The 26,264-nt window shown below is 43.6% G+C and overlaps 1 protein-coding gene across 1 annotated transcript in view; it reads left to right on the top strand.

Moving 5' to 3' along the window:
- Nucleotides 1-2,716: 2,716 nt before the first annotated feature.
- Nucleotides 2,717-26,264, top strand: part of kcnd1 (potassium voltage-gated channel, Shal-related subfamily, member 1) — a 93,874-nt gene continuing 70,326 nt past the window's right edge. Inside the window, exons 1-2 of the mRNA XM_046364211.1 lie at nt 2,717-2,888; nt 5,335-7,246. Coding sequence (XP_046220167.1) covers nt 6,132-7,246 — 1,115 coding nt within the window. The 5' untranslated portion in view covers nt 2,717-2,888; nt 5,335-6,131. The remainder of the gene's footprint in view (nt 2,889-5,334; nt 7,247-26,264) is intronic.

Raw genomic sequence — 26,264 nt, 5'->3', positions numbered from 1 at the left:
ATAAGAACTTGCTGATGCTTTGTCATTATGGTGTATTATGTGTAGATTGATGAGGGGGGGAAAACAAATTCAATCCATTTTTGAATAAGGCTGTAATGTAACAAAATGTGGAAAGTCAAGTCAATTGGTCTGAATACTTTCCGGATGTACTGTATACACACACATTAAAATAAAAAACACAGTCATGGGAAGCACAAATACAACATCACAAATCATCCAGAAAAACAGTTACATTCCTCTACAAATAAGTCCCCAACGTTCTGACCTTAGTTTCTTTTTATGTCTTTGTGTTAGGTTGGTCAGGGCGTGAGTTGGGGTGGGTTGTCTATGTTCTTTTTCTAGGTTATATTTTCTACGTGTTTGGCCTAGTATGGTTCTCAATCAGAGGCATGTGTTGTTCGTTGTCTCTGATTGAGAATCATACTTAGGTAGCCTTTTCCCACCTGTGTTTTGGTGGGTGATTATTTTTCTGTGTCAGTGTTTGTTCCACACGGGACTGTCGGTTTTCATTTATTTCTCTTGTTCCTTTTGTTTTCTGTGTCCAGTGATATTTCATTAAAATATATTATGGATACATACCATGCTGCGTTTTGGTCCTCTTCTCCTTCAACAGACAAACAGAACGTTATACCCAATCAATGCTTTATATTGCCTGAAAGTCACCAGAACATCAAGATTAAATGTTTTTTTAACAATTTTATTCCATCAATACGGTGCATTAAAACTAAAAGCAGATTTATCTAGCTCGGGGGAGACCCTAGGATCCTCAACCCTGTGAATGTGTTAGACAATCAGGTGTCTATACTTCAACAGAAAAGTTAGAAAAGACGGAAGTTTATGAAGTAGGGCCTTGTAAGCAAAAAGGGAGTAATGTAGAGATCTGTGGGTCTTTAGCGAAGTCCAGCCAACCTTTTGATATAGGATTGCTGTGGTGAATTTCAAAACTGTCACCTTTAAATAAAAAACAAAGGGCACTATGGTAGATGTCATACAACATTTAAGAGTAGTAGCAGATTCACTTTAATAAATAATATCACCATAATCAAGAACAGATAAAAAAGGTTGACTGAATAACCTGCTTTCTACTGCTAAGAGAGAGGCACGTTTTGTTTTTGAAGAAAAAGCTAGTTTTAAATCTTAGCTTCTTAACCAGCTTATCTAAATGTTTTTTAAATGTCAAATCCATATCAATCCAAATACCTAAGTATTTATATGCAGGAACACTTTGATTTCGAGAGCCATCTAATGAGTGAACATGTAGTTCATCTGAAACATTCTTACGAGAGTTTAAAAACATCATGTATTCCGTTTTGCCCGTAAAGCGGGCAAAGTTTTAAATCAGCAAGGAATTCCTGCATGTGGTCCTTCTGTAGCTCAGTTGGTAGAGCATGGTGCTTGTAACGCCAGGGTAGTGGGTTCGATCCCCGGGACCACCCATACGTAGAATGTATGCACACATAACTGTAAGTCGCTTTGGATAAAAGCGTCTGCTAAATGGCATATATTATTATTATTATTATTATTAGCTATAAAATCTGAGTGTAGTTTTGACACAGCCAGATCAACAGTCTGGGCAACAGCATACATAATAGTATCATCCACATATATAGATTAAGTTTCACATTTTTAACAGATTGACCAATAGTTTTTATATTAATAGTGAAGAAAACTGGTCCCAAAATTGACCCCTGTGGTACACCTTTAAGTACATCAAGAAATTCAGACGTAACCCCATCAATCATGATGGCCTGAGTTCTGTCACTAAGATAATCATTAAAACATGAACAGGAGTCAGACCTCGGGCCTATCAAGGACAACTTGTTCAATAAAATAGCATGATCAACAGTATAAAAAGCTTTTGACAAGTCCACAAACAAAGCAGCACATTTCCTTTGAGTGTCTAAGATTTATAACAACTAAAGTGGTAGCTGTAATAGTGCTGTGCCCAGGCCAAATTCCTGATTGGTTTACATTCAAAATTAATTTCTCAGATACATCAACTAAGGATTCAGGAATCTTAGCTAGACAAGGACGCCTTGAAATGGGGCCATAATGATTAAGATCATTACTATTCCCAACCTTACGGAGCCGCCCTGTCTTGTCTTCTTCTTCTCTGGCTAGGTATTAAAGCTTAAACATGGCCTGAAATTCCACTCCTATTGCTTTCTAATCAAGCTGCCCTATAAATACTGTAGGAAAACAAAATCTTTAGGAATGGGTCGAGACTGAGTATAAAATATGAAGTGTATTCCCCCAGTAAAACTGCTGAGTCAAACTTCATTAGCTATGGTGCATTCAAAAACACTCTGAACAGTCTGTAGACTTTTGGTATATCAAATAACATTATCTTTGTTTCCTATCAGCCTAATGGCGGCAGGTAGTCTAGTGGTCAAGAGTGTTAGGCCACTAAATGAAAGGTTGCTGGTTTGAATCCCTGATCTGACGAGGTGACAAAACATGTTCGATGTGCCCTCGAGCAAGGCACTTAACCCTAGTTGCTCCTGTAAGTCGCTCTGGATAAGAGCGTCTGCTAAATGACTTAACTGTACATGTATTCTGTTCTGTGTTCTTCATTGGTTATGGAGGTGAGTATGTGTGATCGGAGAGAGGGAGAGCACAATAGAGAGGGTGGGGGGAGGGTTGAGCAAGCAAATGAGAGGTAGAGTTGGAGAGAGTGAGAGCAAGCGGAGTCACAGTGCTGAGTGAGAGGAGAGAGTGGAGCTAAGGCAAAGCATGAGAATCACTCCCCCACTATCCGGTGTGCGATATGGTTCCATTCCAGGAGAGGGGCTTGTTCATGCCTGGTTTTAAATCTCCTATTGCCTTTGCTTTATCTTTTCTGATACATTGGACCCTTCATCCTACATTGTCTTCAGCTGTAATGCATGGTAAGTAGCTATGATCTTCATTTCTCCAGATAGTAATGGAACAGACACATAACTTCAAGAGTCATTCAGATGTATGTTATTCAGATGCACATAACATACTCTACAATACATATTTTATTTATTTATTCATCCTTACCTGAATTTAAGTGCTAGTCTAACGATACTTTAGTTAAAATTATGCCTTTTCCTTAGGGATATTTCATATTTAATTTTAATTTGACTGAGTGGCCATGTTGTTGTAAGCAACAACATGAGGAGCACATTAACATGAGGAGCAAATTAACATGAGGAGCACATCAACATGAGGAGCACAGTAACATGAGGAACACATTAACATGAGGAGCACATCAACATGAGGAGCACAGTAACATGAGGAGCACATCAACATGAGGAGCACAGTAACATGAGGAGCACAGTAACATGAGGAGCACATCAACTTGAGGAGCACAGTAACATGAGGAGCACATTAACATGAGGAGCACAGTAACATGAGGAGCACATTAAAGTAACACGTTACATAGAAGGCTAAGTGAACACAGCGAGAAAGCCTCATTTAACTTGTAGACTAACCATTAGTACTCGACTGATATGTGAGATTGCTATGTTTTTGTTTACTCTAGTAGCTGTTTTGGATCTAATTCCTGTCCACTGCAGCAGGAATGCTGTCTTATAGTGTCTTATTGATTTTTGATTGGGGGAACATCTTGTACACAGTTATGCTTCTGGGTTGGGTCACCTGTCTGTTGGTTAGAGACAGGTCTGTTGGTTAGAGATGGGTCTGTTGGTTAGAGACGGGTCTGTTAGTTAGAATTGGGTCTGTTGGTTAGGGACGGGTCTGTTGGTTAGAGGGACGGGTCTGTTGGTTAGGGACGGGTCTGTTGGTTAGAGATGGGTCTGTTGGTTAGAGACAGGTCTGTTGGTTAGAGGGACGGGTCTGTTGGTTAGAGATGGGTCTGTTGGTTAGAGGGACGGGTCTGTTGGTTAGAGTGACGGGTCTGTTGGTTAGAGACGGGTCTGTTGGTTAGAGGGACGGGTCTGTTGGTTAGAGACAGGTCTGTTGGTTAGAGACAGGTCTGTTGGTTAGAGACAGGTCTTTTGGTTAGAGGGACGGGTCTGTTGGTTAGAGGGACGGGTCTGTTGGTTAGAATGACGGGTCTGTTGGTTAGAGTGACGGGTCTGTTGGTTAGAGGGACGGGTCTGTTGGTTAGAGGGACGGGTCTGTTGGTTAGAGACAGGTCTGTTGGTTAGAGACAGGTCTGTTGGTTAGAGTGACGGGTCTGTTGGTTAGAGTGACGGGTCTGTTGGTTAGAATGACGGGTCTGTTGGTTAGGGACGGGTCTGTTGGTTAGAATCTGTTGGTTAGAGACGGGTCTGTTGGTTAGAGTGGACTGTTGGTCTGTTGGTTAGAGTGACTGTTGGTTAGAATGACGGGTCTGTTGGTTAGAGACGGGTCTGTTGGTTAGAGACGGGTCTGTTGGTTAGAGACGGGTCTGTTGGTTAGAGACAGGTCTGTTGGTTAGAGTGTCTGTTGGTTAGAGACGGGTCTGTTGGTTAGAGACGGGTCTGTTGGTTAGAGTGACGGGTCTGTTGGTTAGAATGACGGGTCTGGGTCTGTTGGTTAGGGACGGGTCTGTTGGTTAGAGACGGGTCTGTTGGTTAGAGTGACGGGTCTGTTGGTTAGAGACAGGTCTGTTGGTTAGAGACAGGTCTGTTGGTTAGAGTGACGGGTCTGTTGGTTAGAGACGGGTCTGTTGGTTAGAGATGGGTCTGTTGGTTAGAGACGGGTCTGTTGGTTAGAGTGACGGGTCTGTTGGTTAGAATGACGGGTCTGTTGGTTAGAGACGGGTCTGTTGGTTAGAGTGACGGGTCTGTTGGTTAGAGACGGGTCTGGATACACTCCAACTCCCTCACAAGGCAGACTAGATGTTTCATGGATACACCCTAACACCTCTCTTGTTTAGAAGAGTGACATTTAAATTCAAAACAAAATATAGTAATTGAATCTCGGGATTTAATGGTAACCTTTTTTATATTGAAATTCAATTCAGCATTATTTATGTTATGACACATTGAAAGCATAATCCCTTTGTGGGTTGATACTGAAGAGGTACAGTTGTGTGGTTGATGCATAATGTGTTTAAAGATCAAAGGGGCACAGTGCTTATTTGGGTTGAGGCTCTGTACAGATTGACAATTATTGCAAAATGGACATTTAAGTATAAGGATTGTTTTTATATTGGTACAACTGTTTGGTCTGGGTTCTAAATACCATTCAAACGTGGTCAACTTCAAAGTTTCCTTTGTGAGGAACCTCTTTGTTTTGTATTTTTATGCTCAGACTTTTAAGCAGTTCACCCAAGCTGTGACACAAATAGATGTAGCATACCGTGCCTTTACAGCCTGTGCTGCTCAATATCTAAGTTGTGTGTGTTGTGTGTCTTGACAGGTATAAAAAAGGGACCACCATACAAGGGGTAGAAACGCCTAAGACTCTAACTTTTCCATTCAGAAGGCCTCTCAGACATCGGAGAAATCCAGTACACTTAAGGTTTGGTTGTGCATTTGAGAGAGAGGGATAGAGAAACTAAGGGACAAAGAGAGCCATCCCATAATCAAAGTTGGAGAGCAACACTGCAAGGGAGAGAAAAAAAGCAAGAGAAAAATGTGTCTATCTTGCATCTTCGGGGAACATCATCACAATTTAATAGGAAGTTGAAAACCACAGCACTGCAACCAATCTGTCTTCTGAGAGAGGCGAGGCAGCAAGCAAAGGCCGGAGACTTCAACCACTAGTTCTCTGGAAGTCTGTTTAAACACGACTGAAAAGCCATATACAGTATTGTTCTACAATATCACTGTGCTATTACTTAGATGAGAGGTCAATAGTCTGATGTTTTATGAATGAGAGTAAGTTTTCCTGAACTATTCCAATGGCCTGACCATTGTTCAGCCCACAACTGCCGTGACCCTTTTCTTTGACAATGAAAACACTGTCATCTCTCTCCCGGCATCATTTCTCCCTCTCCTGTTGAAACTGATGCACAAACAAATTGACAGACTGGGAATGGAGGCAAGCCAATCTGGTTGTTGAGGCCTTCAGTTCAGACGGATGATTAGATTGGATATACCTATCGTTTTCCTTCTGATCAGAGAAGACCCAGAAATAACCATCAAGTACCTAGAGACTCTCTGTACCATTACTCAACATCCCGTTTACTCCTGAAACATAAGCTACTAAACAAAATGGCTGCTGGAGTTGCAACATGGATGCCCTTTGCTCGGGCAGCAGCCGTGGGCTGGCTACCACTGGCCCAACAGACCATGCCCAAGCCTCCTGTGGACAAAACAAGTCGCAGTGATGAGATCCTGTTTGTTAATGTGAGTGGACTACGCTTCCAGACATGGAAGAACACATTGGACCGTTATCCGGACACCCTTCTAGGCAGCTCAGAAAAGGAGTTTTTCTACAATGAGGAAACTCAGGAATATTTCTTTGACAGGGATCCAGAGATGTTTCGCCATATTCTCAACTTTTTTAGAACAGGCAAGCTACACTATCCCCGACATGAATGCATTCAGGCCTTTGAGGAGGAGCTGGCTTTCTATGGCATAATACCTGAGATCATAGGTGACTGCTGTATGGAGGAGTACCGGGATCGTAAGAAGGAGAACCAGGAGCGTTTGGCTGAGGACACAGAGGCAGAGAATGCCGGAGACGCTCCCCTGCCCCCAGACGCCACGTTACGTGATAAGCTGTGGAGGGCCTTCGAGAACCCTCACACCTCCACCATGGCCCTGGTGTTCTACTACGTCACCGGCTTCTTCATCGCCGTGTCTGTTATTGCCAACGTTGTGGAAACGGTTCCCTGTCGACCACTCAAAGGGAGTATAAAGGACCTGCCGTGTGGTGAGAAGTTTTCTGTGGCCTTCTCTTGTTTGGACACGGCCTGTGTGCTTATTTTCTCCTGCGAGTACCTCATGAGGCTGTATGCTGCCCCCAGCCGCTGTGATTTTGCACGTTCAGTGATGAGCGTGATTGACGTGGTGGCCATCTTGCCCTTCTACATCGGCCTTGTCATGCCCGAGAACGAAGAAGTCAGCGGGGCCTTTGTTACCCTGCGAGTCTTCCGGGTATTCCGAATCTTCAAGTTCTCCCGCCACTCTCAGGGCCTGCGCATCCTAGGCTGCACTCTGCAGGCCTGCGCCTCGGAGCTGGGCTTCCTCCTCTTCTCTCTCACCATGGCTGTCATCATCTTCGCCACCGTCATGTTCTATGCTGAGAAAGGCACCAAGGGAACCACGTTTTCCAGCATCCCCGCCTCCTTCTGGTACACCATTGTCACCATGACAACACTAGGGTAAGTGTTTGGATGTTGTTATACTACTTAACCTTTATATACTGCAAGAGCATCATCACCAGTTCCATATCGACTTCTACTACCCACATACTGTTGCATAGGCCTCCGAATATTTTACTTTGCTGCTCTGAATATGAAATGGGTGGGAGTATTCTCAGTAGAATCAATCGAGAAATGTCTTGGACTGTGAATGAGTAATTTTATAGCGCCAATCCCTTGTCGTCACCTCAGTGCTACACTGCTCTCAGGTGTCACACTCTCAAACACTCTTCCTGCAGGTGTGTTATGAATGGGGGCGTAATGGGTTGTGTGCTGTGAATGGGAAATTAATGGGGTTCAGAAGAATTGACAGCCCACTCCAGGCACTTGATGTAAACGACCAGGGTTTAACAATAATGATTGTAGTTTGCATTTGAGATTGAGTAGTAAAACAATTCTGCAGCATGTTTTATTTGGCATAAGGTTTATCATTATGTAATAATAGTACTCTGGGCTGTAGATAAGATACTGAATGTTCTATTACAGTTCCCCAATGTGGGGAACCTGTCACATCATTTCATTTAGTTTGCAAACATGTAACCATTGCTAATGAATGCGGATTTTAACATATTAAAATACTACAAAAAATATTTTTGTAAATAAGAGCAGCGTTTAGCAGATGAGTATCATGCTGTGGTGGAGGGGAATGAAATATGCAGAGTGAGTGCAGGAAAATAGATATTTACGGGACCTCAAGATGAGCTGCACGCTGTTTCAAACGGTCCCATTCATCAGAATACCACTGCAGCAGAGAGTACATGTTGTTTTGGTGATTGAGGACTCATCTGTAGGGTTATTTCATGTGTGTCTGGGCCACAGCAACGACAGTACCCCAGTGAGCCGTGGTCCTCGCCCTGTCTTCACCCAGGCCTCTTCAATACACCCAATCTTCAACCTTTCACCCGGCTTGTTTTTATGGCAATTCCCCCAGGCCATTAAACTCAAATCAGTATGGGTCCAAGCACTAAATGGGCTCAATTAACGCAGCACATAAGCTTTTACCACTGTCTCCATTTTGCCTGACAAACTTCATCCTCCATTATGATTTCAGCTTCGAACCAATTTGACTCTGAGACTATCAATGTGTTAATATGTAGAGAGATTTAATGTACCGTGACACCATAAAACTTCATGCAATCTCCTTGATTTCCTCTGTAGAATTACAAAGTCATCCAGTTGTAAAATATCTGTGTTTGCAAATTTCCTGGAATGGATTAGAAACTGAATGTGTGGTTTTGGCCTTTTTAATGTAAAAAAAAAGTAATTTAACTAGGCAAGTCAGTTAAGAACAAATTCTTGTTTACAATGACGGTCTACAACGGCCAAACGCAGACGACACTGGGCCAATTGTGCGCCGCCGTATGTGACTCCCAATCACAGCCAGATACAAACTGGATTCAAACCAGGGACTGTAGTGAAACCTCTTACATTGAGATGCAGATCATTAGACCGCTATGCCACTCTGGAGCCCATGTAGTGCCTGTAGTGTGGTAACATATATCTGTGTCCATCTTACCACATGTCGAATGACATCATCTAGCGCCGGCTTACGACTGTAGCTTCACCCTTAGCTAATGATCTAGCAAGAGATGCTTGATGAGCCTCTACTGAAGTGTAGCAACCATGCTATCAACGGAGAAATGGGCTCTGTCAGACGGACTGCTCCAGGTTTCTGGCTATCACCGCTACAACAGCATCTTTCCATTTGATTGATGGAGGTTGGAGGCTGTTTCAGTATCAGCGTGCAAACGGTCAGAGCCAAAGAGATCAGAGAAGGGAGAGCTAGCTTGGCCTATTGTTTTCCTCGCGCCAGAGGAGGCTGGTAGGAGGAGCTATAGGAGGACGGGCTCATTGTAATGGCTGGAATGGAGTAAATGGAACAGTCACACATGTGGTTTACATGTTTGTGTTTGATTCCATTTATTCCATTCCAGCCATTACAGTGAGCCCATCCTCCTATAACTCCTCCTACCAGCCTCCCCTGCGTGACACATGTACAGTGCCTTGCGAAAGTATTCGGCCCCCTTGAACTTTGCGACCTTTTGCTTAAGTTAATACTTTGTCGCTTGGGGTATGTCTCTATCAGTTTTGCACATCGAGAGACTGAATTTTTTTCCTATTCCTCCTTGCAAAACAGCTCGAGCTCAGTGAGGTTGGATGGAGAGCATTTGTGAACAGCAGTTTTCAGTTCTTTCCACAGATTCTCGATTGGATTCAGGTCTGGACTTTGACTTGGCCATTCTAACGCCTGGATATGTTTATTTTTGAACCATTCCATTGTAGATTTTGCTTTATGTTTTGGATCATTGTCTTGTTGGAAGACAAATCTCCGTCCCAGTCTCAGGTCTTTTGCAGACTCCATCAGGTTTTCTTCCAGAATGGTCCTGTATTTGGCTCCATCCATCTTCCCATCAATTTTAACCATCTTCCCTGTCCCTGCTGAAGAAAAGCAGGTCCAAACCATGATGCTGCCACCACCATGTTTGACAGTGGGGATGGTGTGTTCAGGGTGATGAGCTGTGTTGCTTTTACGCCAAACATAACGTTTTGCATTGTTGCCAAAAAGTTCAATTTTGGTTTCATCTGACCAGAGCACCTTCTTCCACATGTTTGGTGTGTTTCCCAGGTGGCTTGTGGCAAACTTTAAACAACACTTTTTATGGATATCTTTAAGAAATGGCTTTCTTCTTGCCACTCTTCCATAAAGGCCAGATTTGTGCAATATACGACTAATTGTTGTCCTATGGACAGAGTCTCCCACCTCAGCTGTAGATCTCTGCAGTTCATCCAGAGTGATCATGGGCCTCTTGGGTGCATCTCTGATCAGTCTTCTCCTTGTATGAGCTGAAAGTTTAGAGGGACGGCCAGGTCTTGGTAGATTTGCAGTGGTCTGATACTCCTTCCATTTCAATATTATCGCTTGCACAGTGCTCCTTGGGATGTTTAAAGCTTGGGAAATCTTTTTGTATCCAAATCCGGCTTTAAACTTCTTCACAACAGTATCTCGGACCTGCCTGGTGTGTTCCTTGTGCTTCATGATGCTCTCTGCGCTTTTAACGGACCTCTGAGACTATCACAGTGCAGGTGCATTTATACGGAGACTTGATTACACACAGGTGGATTGTATTTATCATCATTAGTCATTTAGGTCAACATTGGATCATTCAGAGATCCTCACTGAACTTCTGGAGAGAGTTTGCTGCACTGAAAGTAAAGGGGCTGAATAATTTTGCACTCCCAATTTTTCAGTTTTTGATTTGTTAAAAAAGTTTGAAATATCCAATAAATGTCGTTCCACTTCATGATTGTGTCCCACTTGTTGTTGATTCTTCACAAAAAATACAGTTTTATATCTTTATGTTTGAAGCCTGAAATGTGGCAAAAGGTCGCAAAGTTCAAGGGGGCCGAATACTTTCGCAAGGCACTGTATGTGTGATGTCAGGTGACCTGTTTTGACCTGGGTTTCTGCTATTGTGTGGAGGCTGCCTGAGAGTATGATGTAACAATGTAGACGCATGGGCTTTCCTCAGCAGTGACATGCTTCTGCTTTTCAAGAATTGATTAACAGTTCAATGGCAGTCAATAGCGTGCCGGTGTTAAAGGCCCAGTGCAGTGTTTAATGTACACTGCACTGGGTGTGTCCACTGCACAGGGTATGTCCACTGCACTGGGTGTGTCCACTGCACTGAGTGTACAAAACATTTGGAACACCTTTTGCCCTCATAACAGCCTCAATCCGTCTGGGCATGGACCCTACAAGGTGTCTGGGCATGGACCCTACAAGGTGTCTGGGCATGGACCCTACAAGGTGTCAAATGTTGATTCCAATGATTCCCACAGTTGTGTCAAGTTGGCTGGATGTCCTTTGGGTGGTGCACCATTCTTGATACACACAGGAAACTGTTGAGCGTGAAAGACCCAGCAGCGTTGTAGTTCTTGACACAGTCAAACCGGTGCGCCAGGCACCTACTACCATAACCCGTTCAAAGGCACTTAAATCTTTTGTCTTGCTCATTCACCCTCTGAATGGCACACAAGCACAATCCATGTCTCACTTGTCTCGAGGCTTGAAAGTCCTTATTTCACCCGTCTCCTCCCCTTCATGTACACTGTTTGAAGTGGATTTAACAAGTGACATCAATAAGGAATCATAGCTTTCACCTCGATTCACCTTCTTTGTCTTGGAGCGTGTGTGTAGAGTGCTGGTGTTCTTAAAGTTTAGTCCACTCTGTGTATTTTCACACACTGAGGTTGGAATAATACTATGAAATTGAAAATGATAAAGCCCTTTTAGTGTAAGAGCTGTTTGAAAAGACCACCTGAAATTACTGCCTGTTTTGGTGGAATGAAGTTTTGTCCTGCCTGATGACATCACCATTAATAAGAAAGAGAGTTCCTAACGTCTCAGTTTCTCCTCCCCACTCTGACCACTCCTAGACGGTCCTCGCTAAATTCTTGCGTGAGAAATTGCTCTCTGCTAAGAAAGCTATTTTAAAATAAATAAAAAAACACATTTTAATTTAAAACAATCACAGTAAGGTACTTATTTGTTGCCCAGAAATAATGTGATATATGAGACAAAAACGGCTGCCGTGGACCTTTCAACCACCATTTCAGATCAAAAGCTTTTCCTAGTCATTCACAAGCAAATGACCATGACAGAGGGAAGGAACATGGGGATGGAGATACTGTGGTTATTCTATGTTATACAGTAAGCTGTTTATTATTGTGCAGTTATACAACAGAAAGAGAAAGTAAAGATACATTATGGTATTATACTATAGTCTGCCGAGTTCCCAACAACCGGATGTTCCGGTTTTCAGGGGAAACGGAAAGAGAGTCTGTGACGTCACTGTGACGTCACGTGACTTCAGCTTTTGGACGTTAAAAAGGTGACACTCCATCTTAACTCCTCCTCCACATTTAGTGGATTGGTTGAGCAGTGCAGAAGAGAACCATTCCATCTTAACTCCTCCTCCACATTTAGTGGATTGGTTGAGCAGTGCAGAAGAGAACCATTCCATCTTAACTCCTCCTCCACATTTAGTGGATTGGTTGAACAGTGCAGAAGAGAACCATTCCATCTTAACTCCTCCTCCACATTTAGTGGATTGGTTGAGCAGTGCAGAAGAGAACCATTCCATCTTAACTCCTCCTCCACATTTAGTGGATTGGTTGAGCAGTGCAGAAGAGAACCATTCCATCTTAACTCCTCCTCCACATTTAGTGGATTGGTTGAGCAGTGCAGAAGAGAACCTTTCCATCTTAACTCCTCCTCCACATTTAGTGGATTGGTTGAGCAGTGCAGAAGAGAACCTTTCCATCTTAACTCCTCCTCCACATTTAGTGGATTGGTTGAGCAGTGCAGAAGAGAACCTCACCCAACAGTTTTTTTCTTCTCGTCAAGATCAGTATGTAGGGGACCTAGTTCCAGGTGTTTATTTTACGCCTGCTACGTTAGGTTAGCACCTAATTTATCCTCTCAGGTTTGGAGCATGTCCGGGTTATACATACGACACCATCCTCCCAAAATCTCTTTTCCCTGCTCTCTCTTCACTGCTCTCTCTTCCCTGCTCTCTATCTCTTCCCTGCTCTCTCTTCCCTGCTCTCTCTCTTCCCTGCTCTCTCTTCCCTGCTCTCTCTCTTTCCTGCTCTCTCTTCCCTGCTCTCTCTCTTCCCTGCTCTCTCTTCCCTGCTCTCTCTCTTCCCTGCTCTCTCTTCCCTGCTCTCTCTTCCCTGCTCTCTCTCTTCCCTGCTCTCTCTTCCCTGCTCTCTCTCTTCCCTGCTCTCTCTTCCCTGCTCTCTCTTCCCTGCTCTCTCTCTTCCCTGCTCTCTCTTCCCTGCTCTCTCTCTTCCCTGCTCTCTCTTCCCTGCTCTCTCTCTTCCCTGCTCTCTCTTCCCTGCTCTCTCTCTTCCCTGCTCTCTCTTCCCTGCTCTCTCTTCCCTGCTCTCTCTTTTCCCTGATGCATAATTATCCAAAACCCCTTATTCACATGCTGTTTCCTCTTGGAATGCTATCATAATTAATCTGAAGAGGAAAAAGGATTTGAAAACGGCAAATCTCACATTCTCATGATAACTGTTACACTATTACAGAACTTATGTTTTCCTTTGATATGTTTTCATTTTCAATAATGATCTTAGATCTTTGATATTGTCAGAGCAGACTGCTTTGAAGTAGCTTGATGTCCTTGAAACGGACCTTATTTTGTCTAGATATATGCGACAGGTAGGTAGCCTAGTGGTTAAGAGAGTTGCGTCAATAACCAAAAGCTTGCTGGTTTGACTCCCCTGAGCCGACTAGATGACAAATCTTGACTATGTGCCCCTTTGAGCAAGGCACTTAACCCTAATTTCTCCTGTAAGTTGCTCTAAGAGTGTCAACTAAATGGCTCTAAATGTGAATGTCTAAACATGTACATACAGTATAGGGCTGTAGTAGAATGTGCATATCAAAGAGGAATCCAAACACATTATCATCCTGCCAAGGTTTGACTTTTTGAGAGTGGATCTTGGCAGAATTATAGACAGATGGAACCGTTCTCTAATAGTGTAAAGAACTGCTACTGCTCACAATAGAGCGGTACACAGTCATTCTTAATGGTAATTAAGCATTGTTTTCTACTGGTATGGCTATACATATTCCTGTAATGTACTCTCTATCTGTTCAGGCTCTGAGTAATGTACTCTCTATCTGTTCAAGCTAGACTCTGGGTAATGTATTCTCTATCTGTTCAGGCTAGACTCTGGGTAATGTATTCTCTATCTGTTCAGGCTAGACTCTGGGTAATGTATTCTCTATCTGTTCAGGCTAGACTCTGGGTAATGTACTCTCTATCTGTTCAGGCTAGACTCTGGGTAATGTATTCTCTATCTGTTCAGGCTAGACTCTGGGTAATGTATTCTCTATCTGTTCAGGCTCTGAGTAATGTATTCTCTATCTGTTCAAGCTAGACTCTGGGTAATGTATTCTCTATATGTTCAGGCTAGACTCTGGGTAATGTATTCTCTATCTGTTCAGGCTAGACTCTGGGTAATGTATTCTCTATCTGTTCAGGCTAGACTCTGGGTAATGTATTCTCTATCTGTTCAGGCTAGACTCTGGGTAATGTATTCTCTATCTGTTCAGGCTAGACTCTGGGTAATGTATTCTCTCTCTGTTCAGGCTAAACTCTGGGTAATGTATTCTCTATCTGTTCAGGCTAGACTCTGGGTAATGTATTCTCTATCTGTTCAGGCTAGACTCTGGGTAATGTATTCTCTATCTGTTCAGGCTAGACTCTGGGTAATGTATTCTCTATATGTTCAGGCTAGACTCTGGGTAATGTATTCTCTCTCTGTTCTGGCTAGACTCTGGGTAATGTATTCTCTCTCTGTTCAGGCTATAAGCTAGGTAATATACTCACTGATGATATCTCATGAAACATAATGCTTTAGTCTTCCTTTGCAGAAAGATTGCATGTAAATGTAGCTATGCTGATCAAAGCAGAGGGAAAGACTTGTGGAGGCTCCAATAAGCACATTTTTCTATTTGTAAGTACTTGACCATGTCTCTAAGGCAACTGACTTGATTCCTCATTAATAGGACTTCATCTCGGGGCCTCCCGGGTGGTGCAGTGGTTAAGGGCGCTGTACTGCAGCGCCAGCTGTGCCATCAGAGTCCCTGGGTTTGCGCCCAGGCTCTGTCGTAACCGGCCGTAATAGTAACCGTAATCGCCCCATGGAGGTCCTTGGGGTGACGCACAATTGGCCTAGGCGTCATCCGGGTTAAGGAGGGCTTGGGGTAGGGATGTCCTTGTCTCATCGCGCACCAGCGACTCCTGTGGTGGGCCGGGCGCAGTGTGTGCTAACCAAGGTTGCCAGGTGCACGGTGTACCCTCTGACATATTGGTCGGGTTGGATGCGCGTTATGTTAAGAAGCAGTACGGCTGGTTGGGTTGTGTATCGGAGGACGCATGACTTTCAACCTTCGTCTCTCCCGAGGCTGTACGGCAGTTGCATGCGGGCAGTGATCGATTGAATAGCATGCATTTACTTTTACTTGCGTTTAAGAGCAGTTGGAGGCCACGGAAGGAGTGTTGTATGGCATTGAAGCTCGTTTGGAGGTTAGATAGCACAGTGTCCAATGAGGGGCCGAAAGTATATAGAATGGTGTTGTTTACATTTACATTACATTTAAGTCATTTAGCAGACGCTCTTATCCAGAGCGACTTGTTGTCTGCGTAGAGGTGGATCAGGGAATCGCCCGCAGCAAGAGCAACATCATTGATATATACAGAGAAAAGAGTCGGCCCGAGAATTGAACCCTGTGGCACCCCCATAGAGACTGCCAGAGGACCGGACAGCATGCCCTCCGATTTGACACACTGAACTCTGTCTGCAAAGTAATTGGTGAACCAGGCAAGGCAGTCATCCGAAAAACCGAGGCTACTGAGTCTGCCGATAAGAATATGGTGATTGACAGAGTCGAAAGCCTTGGCAAGGTCGATGAAGACGGCTGCACAGTACTGTCTTATATCGATGGCGGTTATGATATCGTTTAGTAAGTCGCTCTGGATAAGAGCGTCTGCTAAATGACTTAAATGTAAATGTAAATGTAGTACCTTGTGTGTGGCTGAGGTGCACCCGTGACTGGCTCGGAAACCAGATTGCACAGCGAAGAAGGTACGGTGGGATTCGAGATGGTCAGTGATCTGTTTGTTGACTTGGCTTTTGAAGACCTTAGATAGGCAGGGCAGAATGGATATAGGTCTGTAACAGTTTGGGTCCAGGGTGTCTCCCCCTTTGAAGAGGGGGATGACTGCGGCAGCTTTCCAATCCTTGGGGATCTCAGACGATATGAAAGAGAGGTTGAACAGGCTGGTAATAGGGGTTGCGACAATGGCGGCGGATAGTTTCAGAAATAGAGGGTTCAGATTGTCAAGCCCAGCTGATTTATATGGGTGTAGGTTTTGCAGCTCTTTCAGAACATCTGCTATCTGGATTTGGGTAAAGGAGAACCTGGAGAGGCTTGGGGGTGGTGACCGTGTTACCTAGCCTCAGTGCAGAGGGCAGCTGGGAGGAAGTGCTCTTGTTCTCCATGGACTTCACAGTGTCCCAGAACTTTTTGGAGTTGGAGCTACAGGATGCAAACTTCTGCCTGAAGAAGCTGGCCTTAGCTTTCCTGACTGACTGCGTGTATTGGTTCCTGACTTCCCTGAACAGTTGCATATCGCGGGGACTATTCGATGCTATTGCAGTCCGCCACAGGATGTTTTTGTGCTGGTCGAGGGCAGTCAGGTCTGGATTGAACCAAGGGCTGTATCTGTTCTTAGTTCTGCATTTTTTGAACGGAGCATGCTTATCTAAAATGGTGAGGAAGTTACTTTTAAAGAATGACCAGGCATCCTCAACTGACGGGATGAGGTCAATGTCCTTCCAGGATACCCGGGCCAGGTCGATTAGAAAGGTCTGCTCACAGAAGTGTTTTAGGGAGCGTTTGACAGTGATGAGGGGTGGTCGTTTGACTGCGGCTCCGTAGCGGATACAGGCAATGAGGCAGTGATCGCTGAGATCCTGGTTGAAGACAGCGGAGGTGTATTTGGAGGGCCAGTTGGTCAGGGTGACGTCTATGAGGGTGCCCTTGCTTACAGAGTTAGGGTTGTACCTGGTGGGTTCCTTGATGATTTGTGTGAGATTGAGGGCATCTAGCTTAGATTGTAGGACTGCCGGGGTGTTAAACATATCCCAGTTTAGGTCACCTAACAGAACAAACTCTGAAGCTAGATGGGGGTCAATCAATTCACAAATGGTGTCCAGGGCACAGCTGGGAGCTGAGGGGGGTCGGTAGCAGGCGGCAACAGTGAGAGACTTATTTCTGGAGAGAGTAATTTTCAAAATTAGTAGTTCGAACTGTTTGGGTATGGACCTGGAAAGTATGACATTACTTTGCAGGCCATGTCTGCAGTAGACTGCAACTCCTCCACCTTTGGCAGTTCTATCTTGACGGAAGATGTTATAGTTGGGTATGGAAATCTCAGAATTTTTGGTGGCCTTCCTGAGCCAGGATTCAGACACGGCAAGGACATCAGGGTTAGCAGAGTGTGCTAAAGCAGTGAGTAAAACAAACTTAGGGAGGAGGCTTCTGATGTTGACATGCATGAAACCAAGGCTTTTTCGATCACAGAAGTCAACAAATGAGGGTGCCTGGGGACATGCAGGGCCTGGGTTTACCTCCACATCATCCGCGGAACAGAGAAGGAGTAGTATGAGGGTGCGGCTAAAGGCTATCAAAACTGGTAGCCTAGAGCGTTGGGAACAGAGAATAAGAGGAGCAGGATTCTGGGCATGGTAGAATATATTCAGGGCATAATGCGCAGACAGGGGTATGGTGGGGTGCGGTAACAGCGGAGGTATGCCCAGGCACTGGGTGATGATGAGAGAGGTTGTATCTCTGGACATGCTGGTTGTAATGGGTGAGGTCACCGCATGTGTGGGAGGTGGGACAAAGGAGGTATCAGGGGTATGAGGAGTGGGACTAGGGGCTCCATTGTGAACTAAAACAATGATAACTAACCTGAGCAACAATATACAAGGCATATTGACATTTGAGAGAGACATACAGCGAGGCATACAGTAATCACAGGTGTTGAATTGGGAAATCTAGCTAAAACAGTAGGTGAGACAACAGCTAATCAGCTAGCACAACAACAGCAGGTAAAATGGCGTTGACTAGGCAACGGGGCCGACAGATAAAACAAACAAGCAGAATGGAGTACCGTGATTAATGGACAGTCCAGCGTGCATCAGCTATGTAGCCAAGTGATCAGTGTCCAGGGGGCAGCGGTGGATGGGGCAGGGGAGCTGGACTGGCGAGTGTTATCCAGGTTAAAAAACTAACAATGACTAAATAGCTTGTAGCTAGTTAGCTGGTTAGCTTCTGGAGGTTCTTGAGTGTGTTCTAAAAATTAAAAATAATAGCGATTCCGTATCACATTGGGTGAGGCAGGTTTCCGGAAGGTATAAACAAAAAAATTTAAATCGGGAAGACATAGAAAGTACATATGGGCCACTGAGTGTTTGGGACGCGGCGATGCAGACAGTTAGCAGGCCTGTGCTAACAAGCTAACAGTTAGCAGGCCGGGGTAAACAAGGTAGCAGTTAGCGGACCTGGGTTAGCAGGCCGAGTTAGCAAGCAAGGAGATAGCAAGGGCTAGAGAGTTAGCCTTTGGGGGACGTCGCGATGGGGTGAGTCTGGGGTGAGTCTGTTTATTCCTCTTCATGCGGTGACATCGACAGACCGGTCGTGGGTTGCGGTTTAGCTCGATAGCTAGTTGTAATATATAATAATATAATAATAATAATAATATATGCCATTTAGCAGACGCTTTTATCCAAAGCGACTTACAGTCATGTGTGCATACATTCTATGTATGGGTGGTCCCGGGGATCGAACCCACTACCCTGGCGTTACAAGCGCCATGCTCTACCAACTGAGCTACAGAAGGACCAGCTGAAAAATGTTCCTTTGCAGTGGGAATCCGCGGATAAAAAATAAATAGGTCCGTTATGCTCTGGTTAGCGTTGCGTTGTTCGAACTGGCGAGAGCTTTCCGAGCTAAAGGTTAGCTGATGACCGATTAGCTGAAGACCGCTAGCATAGCTGGTGGTTAGCTGGCTAGCTTCAGTTGAGGGGTTCCGGTTCTGAAGTAAATATAAATACTTCAGGAAAAAGTAGCTACATTGGGTGAGGCGGGTTGCAGGAGAGTATTTGGAAGCTTAGGTTTAGCAAAATGTTTTTAAAGATATGCAAAGAAAAATATGTAAAACGAAAAAGAGACGATATATACAGGGGACACGATACGACAGGACGACCTACTGCTACGCCATCTTGGAATCACTACAACAATTGGATACAATGAAATTGGGGAGAAAAAGGGGTAAAATTAAAACAAATATTTAAAAAATAGGACTTCATCTCTACCATTTTTTCATTCCCCTATTTGAGCTTGGCCTATTCCCATCCCACTGGCTAATAGTTGAAAAGGAAAGGAATTATTCAAGATAGTAGTACGAAATAACTAGCCGTGAAAACCTTCCCACAATGTCATCACAGTCCCTTTTTCCTATATGTAAGCAATGATTTATTTACTCTTATTACAAATATTATTAAGAAATAATCATTATTGTATACAGTATTTATACATCATTGCATACCTTGTTCATAGTGAAACTCTCCAGTCCCATCAGGAACCGGTGAAATACCTTTCAAAAGGAGGTGAAATACCGCATTGACTTTCATCCTTGATTTTGGTTAAATGACAAGCCTCTTTACTTCTGTTGCATCATTTTCCTCCTCCTGAGGAATTCAGTCCCAACACACATCAGTCACCATCTGTTACTGTCTTATGTAAGTGCCTTTTGGGGGAGCGCCTCTCTCCTTGAACAATAATAGGCTGACTGACTGGGCTCACCGACACCAAAATGTTTTATGACTGAGTGCACATAATCTTCCGTGACAAACTGTTGTATCTCAACGTGTAGTTCTGACCATGAGCTCCTTTGCCTGAGATTGGGTTTAGTATTTATTACAAATTGTAATATCTTGTGATGTAACGTTCCTTAATCTTCATTTCTGATGCATGTGATACTTAGAAATTGCCTTCTACTTTCCAAATAATGTACCGGACGGCATGTCTTTTCTACCTACCTGCTGGTGCTATTAACTTTGTTGCTGGAGGTTGAGAACTCCCATAAAGAGAAACTGATTTTAATTGACTTGAAATTAGTTTTGTTTCCTTTTGTTGAAGAATCTCATTTGAACCATGTCAGCCAAGTACCATATATCGTATGATGTTTCATACTGGTCTGACCTTTTGTTCTCCAACTGCTCTCGCCCACTGGATGGCAGAACACAGTGTTCCCAGAAGTCAACACTCCTCAGAGAGAGAGAGGTGGAGAACAGCCTGTGCCAAAGCAGCGATCCAACATTCACTATGTATTTTACTTTTCTGAGACGCCGACTATTTGTCAGGACAGGCAAGGGTTAATTGTTCATGGAGCCGTTTCTAGGCTCTTTTCTATACCATTCGATGGATTGTCTTGTGTTATTATGCTGTCATTTTGACAGTACTCTGCAGCTTGACAATGACAAGCGATCCATAATCTTTGGAAAAAATCAGACAACTGGATTTTCTACAGATAACTGGATTTGTTGACCCATTAAGGTGTACAGATCGGCTGTGCGTCGCGCGGATTAGTGTCATGTGAAACCACACACTGACAAGGACCTGGAAGTTGGGAGTCAGAAGAGTATGCTACTTTCTCTGGTCAATCAAATCGGCCAATGGAAAAGATAATTGGTATTAGGTTAAAACTCTTGTTATAACCCAGTTATTGTAGAAGAGATTCAGTGTGCACTGTGCAAATGCTAAGCTGATTTGAGTTCTTTCAGGGACCATTGTGAGGTCACAGTAATTGAAATCTGTTTCGTGGACTTTGATGAACCTCCAGGATAAAGCACACGTGAGGAGAGGTGCCTCCGTAGGGGATTCTATTCCAAAGAAGAAAACATAAGCAAAACACAACAGGTTGAGGTAATGGCCCTTGGCTTAATTGATGTCATGAATTGCAGCCGGTAGGGCAGCAGGTGGCTAAGAGAGCTAAGCCAGTAACCGAAGGGTCGCTGGTTCGAATCCCAGAGCTGACAAGGTGAAAAACATGTTCGACGTGCCCTTGAGCAAGGCACTTAGCCCTAATTCCTCCTGTAAGTCGCTCTGTATAATAGCACCTACTAAATGACTAAAATATAAAGTGGGATACGTCTGCACTTCAGTCAGGGAGTTGAACATAGACTGAACAAATGGAAAGGTAGATCTGCACCATGATGTCTTATTTTATTTAATGGTACTGTATACTGTACAATCAATCACAATGCTGTGCTCTGTTGTTCATGTAACTTATAAGTTAAATAGCATTGTCACTCTGCATACATTGCATGACACATAGTAAGTAGGTAGGTAGGTAGGCTGTATCACAACCTGCTGGGATTGGGAGTCCCATAGGGCGGCACACAATTGGCCCAGCGTCTTCCGGGTTTAGCCGGGGTAGGCCGTCATAGTTTGGCCGGGGTAGGCCGGCATTTTCAACACCCTTTCCCCACGTAACGTTAGCTGGCCACAGTAGTCAGCTAGCTAGCTGGCTAACTTGTATCTACGTTTTTACTTCTGACACTAATGACCTGGCTGGATCATAAATTAACAATTGTCCGGACAAAGGATTTAGTTTACGAACTCCCTGTTTATTAACCCAACTCAACACAGGCTACTGTTTGGCCGCAGCCCACGCCAAATAAATCAAGGATACCCGTATAAAACAACTGTGACCATCTCTTGTTAAGACCAGACATAAGAGAGAGAGAACAATGGCTAAACATGATATTAAACTTGTGATGCTCCACACCGCTGCCAAACCCCACTTCGCCGCTCCGCCAGCTACCAGGATGCCCGGCACCAGAACATTCCAGGCATTCCCGTGGTTGGCCAGATAGCAGGTTGACTGGCATGTCGAACCTCGCGAACAATGGGTACTGATACCTACAACACAACCAATGAACAGCATAACACATAACACACAGCTGTCTGTGCGGGTCGCTACAAAATGTTAAATTAAAAAAGTATACTTGTAAGTTAGTAGCACGTTAGTAGTACGTTAATAGTATGTTAATAGCACGCTAGTATTACGTTAATAGTACGTTAATAGCACGTTAGTAGTACGTTAATAGCACGTTAATAGCACGTTAGTATTACGTTAATAGTATGTTAATAGTACGTTAATAGCACGTTAGTAGTACGTTAATAGCATGTTAATAGTACGTTAATAGCACGTTAATAGTACGTTAACAGTACGTTAATAGCACATTAATAGCATGTTAATAGTATGTTAATAGCACGTTAATAGCACGTTAATAGCACGTTAATAGCACGTTAATAGCACGTTAATAGTACGTTAATAGTACGTTAATAGCACGTTAATAGTATGTTAATAGTACGTTAATAGCACGTTAATAGGACGTTAATAGTACGTTAATAGTACGTTAATAGTACGTTAATAGTATGTTAATAGTACGTTAGTAGGAAATTGGTTGTAAGTAGTAAGTATGTTAGTTGCAAGTAAGTAGTAGGTAAGTAAGTACTTGGCATGAAACCTTAAACGAGGTTAGTAAAACGTATGACTAAGAGCACCAGTCTTACATGTTTCAGTAGAAAAAAATACTTCCTAGTCTGCTATTCCTTTTTTTCCCCTTCCTGTTCTCTATGTAGTATTGTGTTGGCTTCCTCTCTAAGTAATTGGATGTGCTCACAGTTTTGGGCAGGCTCTCGCTGTGGCCCTTCTGCCTTCTCAGGCTGACCTATTTACAGGCTGCGTGGAGCGATGACAACACTAACGTATCTTCCTCCCAAGTTCCCGTCTGCCTCAGTAGTATCCACACCTCTCCCCGCGGAGCTCTCAGGAGTGGGCAGACACTGTACAGCTGCGGCGCTTAGACTCTGTCTCTGACTATCTCTCTCACTGAGGTAGAGAGCACAGCCGCTGAAACTCCAGCGAATACTCTACTCTCATCAATTATTTTCATTAAGTTTCCTTGTACTTATAACGGTGTCCCAGTGTATATTTAAAGGGCCTGAAATCCTCACTGGGCTAAGCTGGGTTATATCATTCTTTTGTTTCCATGGTTTTGTGTTACTTGATAATAAAAACACTTGCGTGCACGCACGAATATGTATATGTTGCCTAGCCAAAATGTGAGATTGTGAGTTATTATTGGAATATAACTCAGCTCAACCTCCACATTAAGATGAAAATAACAAAGATGACCCTCTGAGGACATACTTACTGTACAGTGATCCATATTCATTTGTTCAAAATGGGAGCTCCTTAGCTCTATGCATAGCACCAAATCAATAACACAATTTGCTAAAACGGCAATACAATGCTTGAGATGAGCAATTTAACTGCATCTAACTGGGTCTTTACTGCAAATGAATTTCTGGACAGTTTACTCCATCAGTACTTATTGCAGTTTCCTTCTCTCCAAGAAAATGTACAAAAAAATGTTCTCTGTGCAGTGTTTATATTCTGTCTCTACTGTATATGACCCACATATTGCTACAGTAGATAGCTTTGTTTTGTTAAAAGCACACGCATGCCATTGCTCTTGTTGTGTGATCAATGTAACACTCTCAATAGGGGAAAAATACATGTAATTGTGCCCATTCTGTGGTTCAACATCATTCATTTATATGGCTATAATGAGCAAAGCATGTTTCTTGCCTTGAGTGGGGGGGAACACAGGGGATTCAGTCATGGCTCTCCAATCCTGATTCTGGAGAGCTACCGTCCTGTAGGTTTACACTCCAACCCTGATTCTGGAGAGCTACCCTCCTGTAGGTTTACACTCCAATCCTGATTCTGGAGAGCTACCGTCCTGTAGGTTTACACTCCAACCCTGTTCCTGGAGAGCTACCCTCCTGTAGGGTTACACTCCAATCCTGTTCCTGGATAGCTACCATCCTGTAGGTTTATACTCCAACCCTGTTCCTGGAGAGCTACCGTCCTGTAGGTTTACACTCCAACCCTGTTCCTGGAGAGCTACCGTCCTGTAGGTTTACACTCCAACCCTGTTCCTGGAGAGCTACCGTCCTGTAGGTTTACACTCCAACCCTGTTCCTGGAGAGCTACCCTCCTGTAGGTTTACACTCCAATCCTGTTCCTGGAGCGCTACCGTCCTGTAGGTTTACACTCCGGTGGAGGAAGGAAACCGCTCAGACATTTTACCATGAGGCCAATGGTGACTTTAAAATAGTTAGATTTTAAAGTAAAGATTCACCCATTTTGAATGTTATATTGTGTTATATTTTATGTGTATCTGAGCTATGGCCATTCAAGCAGGCAGAAATTCTGCCGGTATGACGCAGCATTGTGATAAAGTCTCTCTAACTAAACTGGAAGTTAATAGGAATATGACTTTTAGATTGTGAAAACATCTTTTATGCATGTTCACTCTGTGAGGCACATTGATCTGCAGGTTGAACATGGTGAGATTGTAGACCCCTAAATTGATAGTACAGTTTGTTTAGGTTTTTACAGCTAAGTAGCTAATTCACATGCTGATATTGACTTTGGTATTATTGTGTGTAGCTACGTTTGCTAGCTAGCTCGGCAGCCAGCCCATAGAGAGACCATTGCATTGTGGGTTTTACATTTACATTACATTTAAGTCATTTAGCAGACGCTCTTATCCAGAGCGACTTACAAATTGGTGCATTCACCTTATGACATCCAGTAGAACAGTCACTTTATAATAGTGCATCTAAATCTTAAAGGGGGGGGTGAGAAGGATTACTTATCCTATCCTAGGTATTCCTTAAAGAGGCAACTTGAGCTGCAACAGATTTCCACAACAATTTGAACATGTTGCTACCCACCTTATTATAACGACAAAATAAAACATTTGTTTACAAAAAATATTGTTCTCGCATTTTAGTGTTATGCAACACTGTAAATTACAGGACTGAGTGGTTTTGGGTGGATTTTTCTTTCAATGGCTGTGATGGGAGAAAACTGAGGCTGCATCAACATTGTAGCTTCTCCACAATACTTACCTAAATGACAGAATAAGGCACCTAATTAAAATGAAAAAAATATGGCTAAAATGTTTACTGTATGTCCTGAATACAAAGCCTTAATGTATGTTTGTGGCATATACAACACATCACTGAGTACCACTCTTCATATTTCCTAAAAATCTGCTGTTTCCAGCTACAATAGTCATTTACAACATTAACAATGTCTACACTGTATTTCTGATCAATTTGATGTAATTTTAATGGCCAAAAATATGTGCTTTTCTTTCCAAAACAAGGACATTTCTAAGTGACCCCAAACTTTTGAACGGTAGTGTATATTTTAGCAAGTACATTTACTTTAGATGCTTAAGTATATTTAAAACCAAACACTTTTAGACTTTTACTCAAGTAGTATTTTACTGGGTGACTTTCATTTTCATTTGAGTAATTTTTTATTCATCTATTTTTCTTTTACTCAAGTATGACAATTGGGTACTTTTTCCACCACTGCCCAGAAAGACGCTGTGATTGCTTGTCACGTTCGTCGTAATAATGGTCGGACCAAGCTGCAGCGCGATATGGTTTCCACATCATTTATTAAAGTGAAAAACTTAGAACAAAACAAATAAAGAAACAAACAATGAACCGTGACTAACGAGATGCTACGTGCACTAACTCAAAACAATATCCCATAACACACAGGTGGAAAAAGCCTACCTAAATATGATCCACAATTAGAGACAATGATTACCAGCTGCCTCTAATTGGGAATCATACCAATCACCAACATAGAAAACAAAATTAGAACCCCACTTAGAAAATATAAACTAGACTAATAAAGGCTCTCTATGGTCAGGACGTGACAGTACCCCCCACACCCCAAAGGTGCGGACTCCGACCGCAAAACCTGAAACAAAAAGGGGGGGTTAGGGGGGTATCTAGTGTTGGTGGCGGCTCTGGTGCGGGGCGAAGAACCTGCTAATCCCGCGGATCCGCCAGCATTGGGGGCGGCTCTGGTGCAGGACAAAGAACCCACTCATCCCGCAGATCCAGCAATGGACCCAGGCTGAACACTGTGCCTGGACTGAACCTAGGTGCAGAAGAAGACTCCTGCCCTGGAGCGGGACTGGACGCCGTGTCTGGACTGGGCATCGGCGCATAGGGGGGCTCCTGGCATGGAGCTGGACTGGATGCCGTGTCTGGACTGGACATCGGTGCAGGGGAAGGCTCCCGCCATGGAGCGGGACTGGACACTGTGCCTGGACTGGGCACCAACGCAGAAGAAAACTCTGGCCTTGGAGATAAACTGGACGCTGTGCTCAGATTGGCGCATCGGCGCAGGGGAAGGCTCCGGCCATGGAGCTGGAGGTTCCG

The sequence above is a fragment of the Oncorhynchus gorbuscha genome, linkage group LG10 (genome assembly GCF_021184085.1).
Source record: "Oncorhynchus gorbuscha isolate QuinsamMale2020 ecotype Even-year linkage group LG10, OgorEven_v1.0, whole genome shotgun sequence".
In the NCBI taxonomy this organism is placed as follows: domain Eukaryota; kingdom Metazoa; phylum Chordata; class Actinopteri; order Salmoniformes; family Salmonidae; genus Oncorhynchus; species Oncorhynchus gorbuscha.
Note: the sequence above shows the minus strand (reverse complement) of the source record. Positions and strands in the feature narration are given on the sequence as shown.